Source organism: Magnolia sinica, chromosome 17, assembly GCF_029962835.1.
Source record: "Magnolia sinica isolate HGM2019 chromosome 17, MsV1, whole genome shotgun sequence".
Classification (NCBI taxonomy): domain Eukaryota; kingdom Viridiplantae; phylum Streptophyta; class Magnoliopsida; order Magnoliales; family Magnoliaceae; genus Magnolia; species Magnolia sinica.
The window spans coordinates 72580557-72596389 of NC_080589.1; the positions used below are offsets into that span (position 1 = coordinate 72580557).

At 42.5% G+C, this 15833-nt stretch overlaps 1 protein-coding gene and 1 long non-coding RNA gene across 2 annotated transcripts; one reads left to right on the plus strand and one right to left on the minus strand.

Annotated features, from left to right (window-relative positions):
• Window positions 1–2697: 2697 nt before the first annotated feature.
• LOC131231014 (uncharacterized) lies at window positions 2698–4233 on the plus strand. Its single transcript, XR_009164164.1, has 3 exons — window positions 2698–2855; window positions 2993–3088; window positions 4061–4233. It is a non-coding gene; the product is annotated as an uncharacterized LOC131231014 (long non-coding RNA).
• A 2681-nt stretch (window positions 4234–6914) lies between these two features.
• LOC131231398 (uncharacterized) lies at window positions 6915–13263 on the minus strand. The gene is made up of 6 exons (XM_058227563.1): window positions 12687–13263; window positions 11122–11224; window positions 10954–11019; window positions 9807–9974; window positions 8732–8828; window positions 6915–7116 (listed from the first exon to the last, which is right to left on the minus strand). Exons 1-6 carry the CDS (start codon window positions 13189–13191, stop codon window positions 6994–6996), a joined length of 1062 nt encoding a protein of 353 aa, XP_058083546.1. The 5' UTR covers window positions 13192–13263; the 3' UTR covers window positions 6915–6993.
• Between the last annotated feature and the right edge of the window lie 2570 nt (window positions 13264–15833).

The window sequence follows — 15833 nt, forward strand, 5'->3', positions numbered from 1 at the left end:
ATATCTAAGTGAGCTGACTGTTTGAAAGACCCACTACTCTACGTGAGCGGGTCGACTGTTTGAAAGACTCGTTCCCTTTCAAGTTGAATGAGCCGACTGTTTGAAAAGCCCATTCTCTTGTATGAATGGACTGACTGTTTGAAAGGTTCATTCATTTGACCAACTAGGTGTGCATCCCCAGTTGATGTGCACTCATGCATCCATGCACTTAAAAAAGATCGCGTCATTAACTGTTTTGTATGTCTTATTATTTAAAACTATGCGTAACTAATGTGACAATGTATAATCTTGAGAGGAGTTTTCACTGAGTTGGCTATTCATCCTTTGAATATATAACTGCACAAATAATGCAGGCGTAGATGAGGGTGTTTATGGGGTGGACTTGGATGCAGATCCCACAGGATTGGGAGAAGACTTCTATGAAGAGGAGACGTCGCCAAGAGGTGGCAGAATTTTATGGGCTCAATCAGTAGTTGCAGTTATTTTCTTTCTAGTTATTGACTCTTAAAACATTTAAAATTTATGGTTTTCTAATAATAGTCCCCAATTGAGTGGACTAGGATTTGGATATGATTTACTATAAAATGGTTCACTAAATTCCCCACACTCGGATCACTATAAATTGCTATATGTGTGTGATACTCTTAGATAACACTCAGGTTTTCGAAGCTAAAAAGCATTGTGATTAGGGTTCAAAAACCGGGGTGTTACAACAAGTTTGGGTTGAGCTCGCACGTAGGTTTTACTTGAAGGTTGGGCTTAGACAGAACTCGTCCTGGCCTGCCCAACCCATTTATAGGTCCACTTCAAACTATTCTTCATACATATAACATTGATTTAAAGAAACTAAAAAAACACGACTTACTTTTCATTAGTTTTGAATTGCATGATTGTAACAAATGCAATTAAAACTTCATGAGTTATCAAAGCCTAAAAGATGCCTATAAAATCTCTAAACTTATGGTAGTAATTGTAAATTATAAATTAAATTTGTTATCATGAAAAATATAATTTTGGTAGTGAGTATTTTTTAATATTTTTACTTGGTTTAAATTTTGCATCTACATCTATTTTTAAAATATGTTATTTTCAAAATAAAAATTATTGAATTATTATTTTATTGTTTTTCTTATTCTTTTTAAATTTTAATTATCAATGCTTTAACTTCTACTTATATTGTTTGCTTGTATTTTAGGATTTGATATAATTAAGATATTGGAAGAAACTAAAGAAACTTTCACGGGTAAAATTTAATTTGTATTTCATTTTTACTTGTTATTTAAGATTGCATGCTGGTGACTTTTTTATGAATAGAATATATTAATTTTTTATGAAAATTTTGGCTTACCTCAGTTGAGTACCGTATGTATTACTTTTTTCTTCTTCTTCTTCTTTTTTTTTCAATAGTGACTTAACATTAATGAAATCCTTCATGTCCCAGAAAAATGGTATGATCGATGGCTGAAGTGGCTGCACTATGGTGCACAAATACGCAGCCGGATAAGAGGCGAATGCCACGTGAAAGATTCCCTGTGCTGTGGATGAGGAATTCTTCGAAAGTCCCCAGATTGAGCTACCCCTTCAGTCAGTGGCTCACAAAAAGGCGAAATATTTGATGGCTAGGATCTTCCAATCCGTGCAAATTAAATGGGTCTTTGTGATAACACTCTCCTAATCGCGTCCTTGAACCTTGCGAGCAACTTCATTACAAAATATGGGCAGGTATGTCGTACTCTCAGTTGGTTTTTTTGTCATCAATGGTTGTGCCTTTGGGTATTCATGTTTTCCCATGATGGATATGCTGCACCAATGCGGAATCATATTCAGGACTCACGGTTTCTTATCTCATTCATGTTTTGGGGCCTAAAAAGCAGAAAGAGAAGGCCACTTAATGTAGATTCTATTTTCTGTGCAGCCGTAGAATGCAGCGTTTGGATGTGTCCAAGTATATCCGTAGTGAGGATTGAGAACTGATCACCTACAGCTGGTCCCATCAAAAGGTCACTTGTGTAGGACATGTAAATGGTGGGCCCAACCATGAAGATTGCCCATCTCTAGAATCTGGCTGATCCTCTCATTAGGTGGGCGACACCTGTATGCTGTGATTGGCCATCCATTGATTTCAACAGTGTGGCCTGCCTGATGCGTGAATCAGCTTGACTTTCACACCACAGCATCTTCATGTGGACACTTTCCGTTTCCATGGAGCGACCTACACAACTAGCACATTGGCAGGAATAATGCGGTTGCATGCTAAGCTAGCATACAGCTGGCTGTAGGCGATCAATACTCACGAGGAATTAGCCATCTGATTGCAGTTTGAGGTCCAACTTGAAAGTATTTTTTGCAGTTTGGAGGCCATATCCTAAATATCAATACTCGATATTTAGTTATGCAAGGTTAAAAAGATTAGAAATGTAACTAAATTTAGGTGAGTAATATGCAATGTAACTCAAACCAACACGCATTGCTTCCCATGTTTGAGTTTGGAAGTTCAGATCCCCACTCCTACCTTCATTTTTAATAAAATCTCACCTCAAGAGATGTGTAGCTCGGTTCGGGTCATGCCGAGTCATGTCAAGTTGACCAAGCCATCGAGCCCACAAGTCTGTCTGAGTCAAGGTATACACGTTGCCTGCAGCCTGCATGCAATGACTTTGTACATGCTATGAATCATCACAATCTTCCAGAGTATGGAAGTTCTCTTTTTGGGAATCTTTTGATATACTCATGCAAGTTTCACGGAACAGTTGGAACTGGGCTACAATCCCATCGGAGCCGAAGGTGCAAAGGCTCTATGCGAAGTTCTTAAGTATCACGGAAAGATTGAAACACTCAAGCTTGGTTGGTGTCAGGTAACAGAGCTTCGAATTCCATTTTAGCTCCAGCCCCATTGTTTGTTTGTTTCTTTATTTCCTTCCCCTTTTGGGTTAGCTTGTTAGTACACTTTCCTTTTTAAACAACAGAAGCTTTTTTTTTTTTTTTTTTGCAGCTCGGAGCGAAGGGTACAGAGTACATTGCAGATGCTTTGAAGTATAACACAACCATATCAACTTTGGATCTACGAGCGAATGGACTTGGAGATGAAGTGAGGCCCATAGAATCCTTTTTCAGAGGTTTGCATACTCCACGTGTCTACAAGGCAGTCCCTTGGTGCACCACCACATGTGCCAATGTGGCAGATGGGTACAGCATCTAAGCCGTCTGTCAGGTGGTACTTGTAGTTTGGATGCCCTGCCCAAAAATCAAGCCCCACCATCATATATACATTTTATCCACTCCGTCCAACCATTTTACCAGATAATTTTATGGCTTTATCCCAAAAATGAAGCATATCTAAATCACAAGTGGAACACACCACCAGAAGCAGTGTGAATTGAAATTCTACCCTTGAAAAGTTCTTGGGGCCATGGAAGTTTTAGATCAAGCCGATATTTTGTATTTCCCTTCATCCATGTCTGTGTGATCATATGAATGTCTTGGATGACAAATAAACATCACTAGGGGCCTTTGAAAGGTATCAACGGTGGACATCAATACCTCCACTCTTTCCTGTGGTATAGTCGACTTGGAGATGAAGTGAGGCCCATAGAATCCTTTTTCAGAGGTTTGCATACTCCACGTGTCTACAAGGCAGTCCCTTGGTGCACCACCACATGTGCCAATGTGGCAGATGGGTACAGCATCTAAGCCGTCTGTCAGGTGGTACTTGTAGTTTGGATGCCCTGCCCAAAAATCAAGCCAGTATGCGCATCAGGTAGGCTACAGTGTACGAAACAAATAGAAGCCATCCATTTGTTTCTAAACGTTGTGACCCACCTTATTAATGGATCTGCCTGAATTTTGGGCCATGGCATTTACACAGCGGGTCTTGCTTGATGGATGGTTCTGATCTCCTACTAATCTGCCACATTGGCGCATGTAGTTGCGTGCAAGGGGGGTCATTATACACGTGTGGGATGACTAAACCTCGTTATTGTTACATTGTAGGAGTAGGATGATGTCATTATCTGGCTCTACGGTCATTCAGTCTGAATGGTTTGATCTATTTTATTTGCAGGGAATCATCACTTTAGCCGCCAGCTTGAAGATAGTTAATGAAGCTTTGACCTCACTCGATCTGGCATTTAATGAGATAAGAGTACGTACATGGTTCTTTGAAATTTGTGGATGCACATATGGGCTGTGTTAGCCCATTGGGCCCACCAGTTTTAGGCCTATTACTCCATTTTCAGGCCGACAACTATATATGCCTGTCAAATAAATGGACTGGACTTGGGGCCTTGGGCCTGAGGACATTTTTTTTATTGAGGCCCAAGTAGAGACTGATCTAGGCCTACTTATGTCTGCCATGGCTGAATATTTCAACAGTGGACATTCAATTCTCACTTTTTCCTGTCGTACAGCCCACTTGAGTTTTGGATCTGCCTCATTTAATGGGCCATGTCCTGAAATGATCTGATAAAATAGATGGAGGGGTGGATTCCTCACAAGCATCATGGTAGGGCTCGCTTACCTTGACCTCCCAGCGGGGAGTTCTTTGGCAGGCAATCCGCGTTCCTCTCATCTATGGTAAAAATCAGCATGGTCCACTCATTGGCTTCCTTAATGTCGAAATCAATGGACGGCTGATGATCTGAAAGCCCGATGGACCAGCCCACACGCCTAGAAGTAGAATCTAGGCTCCATGACGTACTCTAGATCTTGTGTAACATAGCCCACGCGTCTATATAAGTATAATCTAAGCCACATAAGAGAACTGGCTTTCTCGGTCAATTTCATCGGCTTCTTGGTGAATTTCAACAACTTATCGGTCAGGTCAATTTCATCGACTTTTTGGTGAATTCGGGACTTCTCGTTCAAAATTATAGAGTACTCGTGCAAATTGACCTATAATCACATGATTTAGATTTAATGGTTTAAGGTTTAGGTTTTATAAAAATTTCTTCAATTATATCTGTAATGTAAATTATTGGATGGAAGTATCATTTTTTTTTCTCCTATCTCTCATGTCCCTCTTCAATGTAACGGGTTTGAAGTGGAAATTGACCAAAAAAGAAAAAAAAAGAAAAAAAAAGAGAGAAGAAAATGAAGTAAGAGTTTGTGGTATATCATGAAGAAAAGTTTGAAGTGGAGATTGACAAAAGAAAATGAAGAAAACGAAGTGTTTGTGGTACGGTGGGAAGAAATGGAAGAGAGATAATTTCAGGAAGAAATAAGAGAAATACGAAGAGTAGAGAAGATTTCCCAAAGATAGGTTTATTGTAGCAAGGGTATCTCGTCCAAGAAAAGCTCAAAGTTATAGAATTTTAAAATAAAGTTTTGGTCCTTTAAAAAAGGCAGCGGATTAAAAGTGAAATTTACAGCGAGAAATTTCTCTTTCATGATCGGGTGCGCTGGAGTGACCGCTGCCACTCCTAAGGTTAGGGTGTACGGGCAGATGTGGGCCCACATGGTGTATGAGGACCATCCAATCCGTCTATCAGACTTTTAACTTAATATTACCTCTAGGTGCCGAAAATCATCGAGCTACAACACAGAGAACAATGTTCGAGGAATGCTTGCCTTTGATTTACCGTGACCCGCATGAATTTAGAAACAGCCTGATTTTTTGCTTGTTCTTCATCCCGACCAGATGAAGCGTCTGAATGGCCAGGATTTTACATATACAAATGCTGGGACCTCCACCCAAATCTAGGGTGCATGTTCCATCCCAACTTGTTCCCTCTAATGTATCCCACCTGATTAACGAATCAGCCTGATTTTATGGATTTAAGTGTATAATGTGATGAGCATCTGATGTACGGGTTGGAATTTATTCACGCATCGTGTGGGCCCCACATACCCTGCCTGACCTAGCTTCATACTTGTAGATTTTCATCCTATAAATTCCAACCCTCAGTTACACAAAACCATGCATCGGATGTAGGACATTGCTTTCAATCCTCTTTTATGCATGTGTGGCCCACTTGATCAACGGTTAGATTAGGAACATTCAAGTGGGGAATTAGGGATTTCTTTAATTTTTGACCCCACATGGTTGTTTGTGGGCCCGGGCTGACCCAACCATTTTCGGGCTTGGGGCCGCAAGGTTTGAACGGGCCGGGCCCAGCCCATTGCCACCTCCTAGATACACATATAAGGTGAATCACACGTGTTTGTTGAATATAGGCCGTTGGTGAATTTCTTTCTAATTTTTATAATGAGCGTGGCCCATCTGATGAGTGGATGGTCCTGATTTATTAGTCAGGACTTAGGACATCTACGGATCTTGCCCAGGTATGACACGTGCCAGCATGCTCACTGTTAGAAAAGGATTAGTTTGGTGGTCTGCAGGACCATGCCAACTCGTGCTTCCCTAACCTCCACCATACAGATGGCCCACATGAATCCAGATCAGTGACTTTCTTTTGTGAGACATGAAGAAGCTATACAAAATCCCATCCGATCATCAGGTACCGTGGATTGTCCATACCCCAAAAGATCACACTGATTGGGCGATCCTAACCATTCAGAGGCCCATCCTTTTCTAATAATAATAAAAAATCCCTTCCGTCCAAGACTTAGGTCGTCCAATCGGTGTCCAGATCTTGTGATATGGCCATACAAAGTGGGTCCCATCTGATGATCGGTGCGGATCACATTAACTTTGCAATTTATCTGTTTTTCAAAGGCAGATCTCAATGCTCTTTTGATTGCTTTTGTGTAGAAATGGACATACAACAGATTTTCAGTACAGCTGATATTCCATGAGTGTTTTCGTTAGCCTTCTACCTACGTAGGGTGGCCCACCCACGTAGGGCCCACACACCATCTGTTTTTTTGTTTTTTTTTTCCCTTTTTCTTTTTTGTACACATGCACCCACTCACTCAAACCATCATCGCATTGGATAGCTTGTGTTGAATCTATGACTGAGGCATGAGTAAAGACCCAGGACCCACACACCCTTTTTGAATGCTCTTCAAACAAGATGTTGGTGGGCCCTGCGATCATCACCGTAGTTCATCACGGTTCTCATAGTCATTTGTGCTTTCCTCTCGCAACGAACCATAGAAAGTGCGCTCATGATCCAGCATCTCCTGGAGTGATAAGTTGCCATCTTTATCATCATCTGCCTGCATTACCAAGAAAAATGATCAATGGTTGAGATTTCACAAGAGTACAGCTCGGATGGACCCCACTTGTTGTATTAGTATTAGTTGAGTTGGGATTATTTAAAATTTTAATAAAACTTTTTTGGGTTTTGCCGCTCTATTGCCACCCTTAATTTGAGTGGCAATAGGTAAGCTACCTTGGCCATTGTTAGTCTGAATGAGGCTAACAATCGCCAAGCTAGCCCTAACCTGGTTAGGGTTGAGCTAAGGTAGGTTTTGACCTTAGCTTACCCCTAGTCTCTTAACATGTGGTCTTGGCTTGGTACTAATCTAAGTGGCATACTTGATGATTGATCCAGGCCACTTAGATCTAGACACTTATCCGTGCATGTCAAGTGGGACTGGTCCCTTTAGCAACATTTAGGTACACTTTCTAAAAAGTTGGATTGTCAAGCAATTTGGATTTGGACCCATCAAGGGTTTTTAAATTACATATGTATGGTGAAGGGGAACCATCAAGAGATATATTGGTGACCCACTCAATGATTGGATTGGGTCACTCATCGTTGGCCCAGGCACACCCACGTTCAGATGCTAAGCCTAGTTTTGAAGTTGGACCTAACCCTTTGGTCAACTTTAGTCGAGCGTGTTGTCATCCATGTGCAGCTTGTTGAATAATAGGTGGATTGGGAACATTTGAAAATTTTACTTTGTTAGGTCCAGCCCGCCTATTGCCACTCTTAAGAGTGGTAATAGCCAGGCTAAGGTGGCCTAGCATAATCATTGTTAGTCATAAGGCTAACAATGATTAGGCTAATGCCAACCTAACTAGGGCTTAAGCTAAGTGAGCTAGCCCTAGCCTAGCCCTAGTCACTTCATCCTTAGCCATAGCCCACTCGATGATCCGATAAGGGCACTTAGATCTAGACATCACACCTACATGTCAAGCTGGACCCGATCTAGCAACATTTAGGCAAAACTCTTGGATGGTTGGATTGTCAAGCAGTTTGGATTTGGATCCATCGAGAGTTTTTAAACTACACATGTATGTAAATGGGAACCATCCACAAGTTTCTTTACATCCGTCAAGCTTTTTTGTATATTGGTGGCCCACTCAATGATTGAATTGGGCCACTCATCGTTGGCCCAGGCACACCGATGTATGGATGCCAAACCTAGTTTTGAAGCCGGACCCAACCCTTTAACTAACTTTAGTTGGCCTATTACCACTTGATTAACGGATGGATTAGGAACACTCATCCCGGAAATAGGGATCTGATTAATTCTCGGGTCTAGCCCAGACCCAACCTTTTTTGGGCTTGGGCTTGGGCCCAACAATTTTCAAATCCACATGTGATAGAGCGGCACACGTATGAGAGATCCAAGCCATCCAATAGGTTGGTACAAGCTCCTAGATGACCCATCCAAAAATGCATTCGTACTTTCTCATCAAGTGGGCCACATCGTTAGAACAATGTGATGGCTCGGAAAAAAATTGAATCAGTTGTTTCCATCTGTCCGTTTGTGTCATAAATGGTGGCCTGATTGGCCTGGATTTTACGACAGGACATCTATATGGTGTGGCCTACCATATGGATGGATCAGATCCTACGGCAAGTGGAATAATGAACCGTACCTCACGGATTAGGTAGTTGGTGTAATAAGATGCAAGCGCGAGTTCTCCAGGGAAGATGTGATGCATGATGCCGCCCATTTCGTCATCACTTAGATATCTGCAAACATGTATGAATCTAGCAATGAAGTGGGTGACTTTTTTTATATTTACCCCCTTATTTTTTTAACTTGCATTTCTTCTATGAACCATTTAAAAAATGGCGGTGACTTTCATCTTCTCACATCTGGCACTGATGTACAGCTCCCCATACCATACAAACGTGGGACCCTTTGTGGATGGAGAATACATCTAAAATAGTTCTGATCGTTAATCCTAACCATCCATTCATAAACTATTAAATGGACAGTTAAAGGTCAAAAAATGAGTGGTTATAGTACGAAGGGAAAAATCAGATGGTTAGCAGTTTTTTCTCAGTTCGAGTTTTCTCTTATGAGTTGGTCAGGGATTTTGACGGTCTAGATTGGTGTAAAACCATGTCACGTGTAGCTTTGAATAGTCACCACCATTTTTTCTAAATTCCGTAACTAACATTGGAGTCTTTCGCAAGGCACCCCTACGTGGTAATCCGGTGCGATGTATAACTAATCGCTTACAGCACGCTGCATGCTCTTTCCCGCCAATTTCTCACCCCTCTAGTCAATCCGATCCATTGAAATGGTGGGTCCCGACATGAAATCACTTTCCAAAGAATCAGGATCATCCATTCATCAGGAAGGCTATGCCATTGATATAAATGAATATCGAACGGTCAAAATCAGCATACACGCGTGGGCCACACAACGAGCGATTTTAACGTGGGGCTCGAAATCGGATGGCCTGCAGAAAGTGACAAGTTGGCAGTAATAACAGAGCTGCATGCTAAGTTAGCATACAAGCAGCTGTAGGTGATCCGTTCTCAATTCTCGCATGCAAGATCCAAGCCGTCTATCAACTGGGTCCCACAGAGAAGATACCCTTGGCCAAAAATAGGCTAGCCCACATTAGCACAACTTAGACGAACTTGGTCTAAGTTTTTCTTCGGTAGCCCATTTTCAACTAATCAGATGTGTGGCTTAGATCATACACACGTGTGTACCTGTCTTTGTTCCCATCAAGCTCGGCGAATTTTTCTTCGGCGCTGGGTATATAGTACGGTTCGTCGAGGTGATCATATTCGAGTTCGACGCCGTTTTTGTAGATGTTGTAGGCCCGATCGCGGAATTCGGCGAAATTCAGCCTTCCATCTCCATCTCTGTCCATTTCTCTGTCCATGATCATCATCATCACCATCAGATCAAGCACGTATGTTTTGATCACCACATCAACGGCTAGAAAGTTAGAAATTAGAGAGAAAATGATCCAGTGGTCCTAGTTCAGTTAGGACACGTGGGCAATTCAATTGATCAATCTGGACCGTCTCTTAGGTGCGGCAACTCAGATTGGCCCAAAATTCAGGCCGATCCAAAATCTCCAGTGGGCACTGAACGAATATGATTGGTGGACATGGCCATTGAACGGTCCAGATCGTGGAACACTACATCACGGGTCCAACTGTTGCATCCGGAAGACAACCTCTCGTGGAGAAATGTAAACCGTGCAGTGCATCAAATTGGGAATATCGCAAGATGGTCGATGATCTGGACCCTTCATCAGATCTACCAATCTAGATCGACTGTTCGCGAATCATATGGGTTGGACAATCCTAGCCATTCGATTAAATGACCAATCCCATTCAGTGGTCGATGGCCCCCTGCCTTTTAAGTGTGGTTATTTGATACTCTGGCATCATATGACGCTTGATACACAGGCACCCAGAAATGCATAAACTTAAATTAAACCGACTAAATTATAGAATCTACTATTGCGAAGTCAGATCCCTAAAATCAGATTTGAAAATCAATCCCAGCCTCTGATACGTGGACACCTATTTGGTGAAATGTGACCATAGGATATTTTCCATTCTTAACCGTCCAATCAATGTTTCCCAATCCAATAATCAGATGATCAAACAATCATACATTTTGTTCCATGATACATCTGAACTGGGACCCATGATTCGGACAGTTTGATTTGAGTTGCTTGAACGCCTGCATATCATGCATCCCACTCTGCCAGAGTATCAAAGTTTTTAATTTTTTCTCTTTTAAAAATAAATCTTGACGTCAGTGCACATTGTGAGTACTGAGAATCAGTATGCAATGGTGAGCGTACCGATTCTCAGTGCGCAGAGTCCGCATTCTTACCTAATCTTGTCTTTTTGCAACCACTGCCGGATGCTCTCTCTGTTACTGTCTTCAGGGTGTAGGAAGCTGCAATTCAAAAAAAATTAAAAATTAAAAATTAAAAATTGACAAGATTAATAATTAATAATTAAAAAAAATTAATGAAATAAAAGAAAAAGAACTGCATACTCCCTAAATTCAGTGAAATTGAGCATTCCGTCGCCATTGAAATCTGCGTGATTGAACCGTTCCTTCCACCATCCGGCTTGGCCCGGCAACATGTTGTTATTCTCTGTTTCGTAGCCATTGATTTTATTATTATTATTATTATTATTTTGTAATTTTTTCTTAAAATATAAATTAAGAGTATGCTAAATGAGCCCACTTAGGGGCGACAATGGGCCGGATTCGGCTGCATTTAGGGTTTAGGGTTTAGGGTCTAGGGTCTGCTCAAGCCAGACCGGTTTGGTAAACGGGTCTAATATTCTAGCCCAAGCCTTGTGGCCCGGTCTCGGCCACTTAGCAATTAATCAAGTCAATGCCCATTAGTTGTAATTGGGTTGAGCCTTAATGAGCATGAATCAACTCAATAAGGGGCATTTGACTACTAAAATCATGATTTTAGTTAAACCCTGTTTTCGTTGTGTGTTTGGATGTACTTTTACAAGTTCTCTGGGTTAATAAAACAGATATTAAAAACCAACTTGATAAAAACCAATGGATTTTTATTGAACTCAAAATTCCTTTCGGTAGAAACCCCCTTTTTAAAAGCCTACCCACGAACAAACACTTATTTTGAAAATGGGATTTTAAGATACAGAGCTGGATTACCAGCCACCTTGTTTGGACAGTGGGAGATGACACCCAGATCCATCGCTCAAGTGGTTGATTGAGTGAAAAATACTTTGTTTCAACCCTGAGGTCTTGGTATCGATCCCTAGTGGAGGTGGCCAACAGTGAAGTGTGAACGGACAGTGTTGTGTACTAACAAAGCTAACAGAAAAAAAAAAAGAAGAAAAAAGTAGGTCACTATGATCTGGTCCACATATCTCACCCGCGAAGTATTGAAACAGTAGGTGGGAATCCATCGAGCATTTCGATATGTGAATTTTGAAAATCGATTTTGAAATGTGTGTTGAGATTCCCGCCTACGATCGCCGAACTGGGAAATGTGTGCACACTGACTTTTGGTGCCACTGCACAAAAATGTTAGAGAATGGGGTGTGGTTGGGAACCATGAGAGGTTTGGCTAACCCCAAAGAGATTTCAAGGGTGGCTATGGGCTCCGCCTGGGCTTGGGCCTGTAGTCGAGCCATGGGTCGAGTTACAGCGGATCAATAGCCGGTTCATGTTTGCGCTGACCCCGATCCAGCTCAGACAGCCGCAGCGTGTAGCCGCACATGTCAACATGGTTCATGTTGCCGGCATTCCAACCATGCATCATGTGGGCCCACTTGTATACAAGACTGGGCCCAAATTTGGAAGCCGTCCATCGCTTTCGTGTTGAATGTTATGGTATTTTGGGCCTTGCCATTTACAAGGTGGGGCCATAAAATGAACGGTCATGGCCATTTACAAGGTGGGGCCTATTGAATGAAAAGTCGCGGCTATTTAGAAGGTGGGGCCTATCGAATGAACTGTTGCGGCCATTTACAAGGTGGGGCCCATCGAATGAATGGTCGCGGCCATTTACAAGGTGGGGCCCATCGAACGAACGGTCATGATGTTAAAGAAAACGAATGCGGGGTACGTACCGATATCTTTATCGGACAGATGAGAGAGATACTCTCTAAGAGTGACGGCCCCGTCCCCATCCTTATCGTGGGCCTGCATCTCCCTCTTAGTCCGGTGGGCCATCCGGTCTAGGGCCTGGCCCACGACCCAATACTCAAGCTCTTGAGAGCTGATCCGTCCATCTCTTGGCCAACTATCCAAGAGGGGGAACAGATAAACCAGCCTCTCAGTTATGTTGAGCCGGCCCTCCTCACTGAAGAACTCCTCCATCTCATCGTGCTCGTCGGAAAATGGGTCGGAATCCTGACCGGCCGAGCCATTGGGATCGGCGTTGAGGGCCCGGTCACCCAATCCTCCTCCCTCAGCCCTTCTCTCAATCTCTTCAATCAAGGGGTCAAAAACCACACGGCCGCGAGACATTCGACGGCTACTTTGAATGGTGTGGCCCACCTGAGTATGCCTAGAGAGGGCGAAGAAGAGGAGGAAGACAGTGCCTAGGAGGGGGTAGGCCACCGTCGGGGTCATTTTCCGGTGAGAGTACGAACGGAGGAAGTTGGCCGGAGAGGGGGGCCGGCGATTTTGGAGCTAAGAGTAATGGGCCTGGGCTCAGGTGACGATAGAGGGAGGGGTGGAAGGTTTTATATAGGACAAAAGAGAAGTTAGTTACAATTTTGAACGGTCAGGTAACAAGCCCGCCAAATGCGACCGTTAGAAGCGCGCCACAGCCCACAGGCAAGGCAATCCTCTCGACGTATGCTTTTATGCAGCGCGTAAGACAGCTACGGGATTTTCTGCAACCTGTCTGTGGGGCCCACCCATGTCTGTGTAAAATCTACTCCGTTCATCAGTTTTTCCAGCCCATTCTAGGATTATATGACAAAAATGAGGTAGATTAGTTACGCAAGTGGGCCACACCATGAGATTAATTACGCAAGTGGATCAGGCTTATATTTGTTTCTCCCTTAATATCCGTGGGAATCACGTTATGAACGGGTGGTCTAGTAATATCCAAGAAGATTTCGGTGGCGAGCGTTTCCATCCTCACCGTCTCGTGTGGTGTGGTCCACTTGGGCCTTTGATTCACCTCATTTTTTTACCTATCGTCCTATAATCATCTGGTGAAACTAATGGACGGAGTAGATTTTATGTGGACATTATAATGAGCCTCATATCTCTCCAGACTTTTGTGGGGTTCTAACATGTTGTATGCGTAACATCCACTCCGTCCATCAGGCTGCATCATCCATGCTAAGCCCTGGAGAGAAAAACAATCCAGATCCACAACTCTGTTGGACCACACCATAGGGAAATATGGTGATGGGGTGCCAACCATAGGTTTATGTTTGGGACACCATGGCATGTATCTTGCATCAAGCCCATTCAACAGGTGGATTTAGGATCAATTTTACATTGTTCCCATTTCTGTGGCCCACCGTGGGTATTAATTCGGGGCGATATTTTGTCTGCATGGTTAAAATAAGGGTTCTCACCTGATGAACGGAGTGGATTTACATATACAATATGGAGGTCCCGGCAGAGGTTTGGTGTTTTACTCGCTGCCTAAAAAGGGTGTGTTGTAGACCCGGATGAAGAGAAAAAAAACAAATACTAGCTTAACGGTGGGTGTTCAATCGATACTTTTTTTGTGATGTGGTCCAGTTGAGAATTAAATTTATCTCATTTTTAGAATCATGCAATAAAATGATATGTAAAAATGGATGTACGGCGTGGATTAAACACATACATCATGGTGGGCCCAAAAAGCACCGAGTACTGGCAGAGTCAGTAGCCGAACCGCGTCCAATACGTTTCTAAAAATATTTAGCCCATCAAAAGGTTGGCCCACCTTACACATCAATGTAAATTTTAGTTTAATCCACACTTTAAGTGGGCCACACTCATATTTCCTTATTATTTCAGCCCAAACTATTGTTTTTTTTTTTTTAATGATGCAGCCCACCTGATGAGCAGAACCATTTGATTTTTGCACCAGGTGAACCTTGTGGTGGGCCAATCTTATTGGATGGTTTGGATTTAACACATGCACAAAAGGTTAGAACTTATCTAGCGGTTGTATGGAGACTTATCATCCAACCGGTTGTATGAATATCTATGGTGAATCGGTGATGAAATTATTATTATGATAGATGTGACATGCTTCGATATTTTCAACCTTACCGATAAACATGCGGAGGGGCCCACATGCGCCGTGGGTAGGTGTCTTGCCTATCCACATCCAGGCACACGTGCCAATATGGCAAGCATGTGATTGATCAGAGCTTTCCACCAGATGGAATGAACTTTCTAGATCTCCTGTCCTGCAAATCAGACCATTTTACTCATCAGGTGTGTTAAGTGATGAAAGAAAGAAAAGAGTGATAGGGAGAAGGTGTTTGAACCGTCAATTTAGTTTCTATGTTGTGGCCCACCTGAGGAGTGAAACGGTGTGAATTTTTTAACTGAAGATCTAAACATTGTGGAAAAATAGATGGAAGCTCAGATCTCACGTGGGTTTTCTATATTTTCACGCATGCCTGTGTGTGGATGGGAAGTTCCACACGCGCGTGTGCTTAGCGGGACTTGCGTTTGGTTGTTTGTGATAAAACATGGACGACGAATTATCTGTGCCCCCGCAAGTAGGGCGGAGCCCATGTGAGGTCCACAGAGATGTCCGTGGGAAATCCACTCCGTCCATCAGATCCGGAAGAGAACAATAGATCAGGATCTTAAAAATTAGTTATATCTCATATGGACCACACGATAGAAAACAGTGAGAATGGATACGAAAACCATTGAGACCGTGAAAGTTTTGGATCATACGAATATTCGTTTATTTTCAGATCATGTTAATGGAATAACCATATGAACGGTTTGGATGACATATAAACACTATGATGGGCTCCAAGAAGATTTCAACAAGGGCAAGCCATTCTCACTTTTTCCTTCCGCGTGGGCCACCGAATTTTTATATATGCCTCAATTTTTACATACTACCCTATTATAATCTTGTAAAACTGATGGACGGAGTGGATTCCATACGGACACCTCTGTGGACCCCACTAATACGAAGAGACCAAAAATTGATACATGGGCCCACCTATCTTCTAGATAAAATTATTCTTTCGACCGTTGGTTAGTATAATCCAAACTCAATACCATTTTATAGG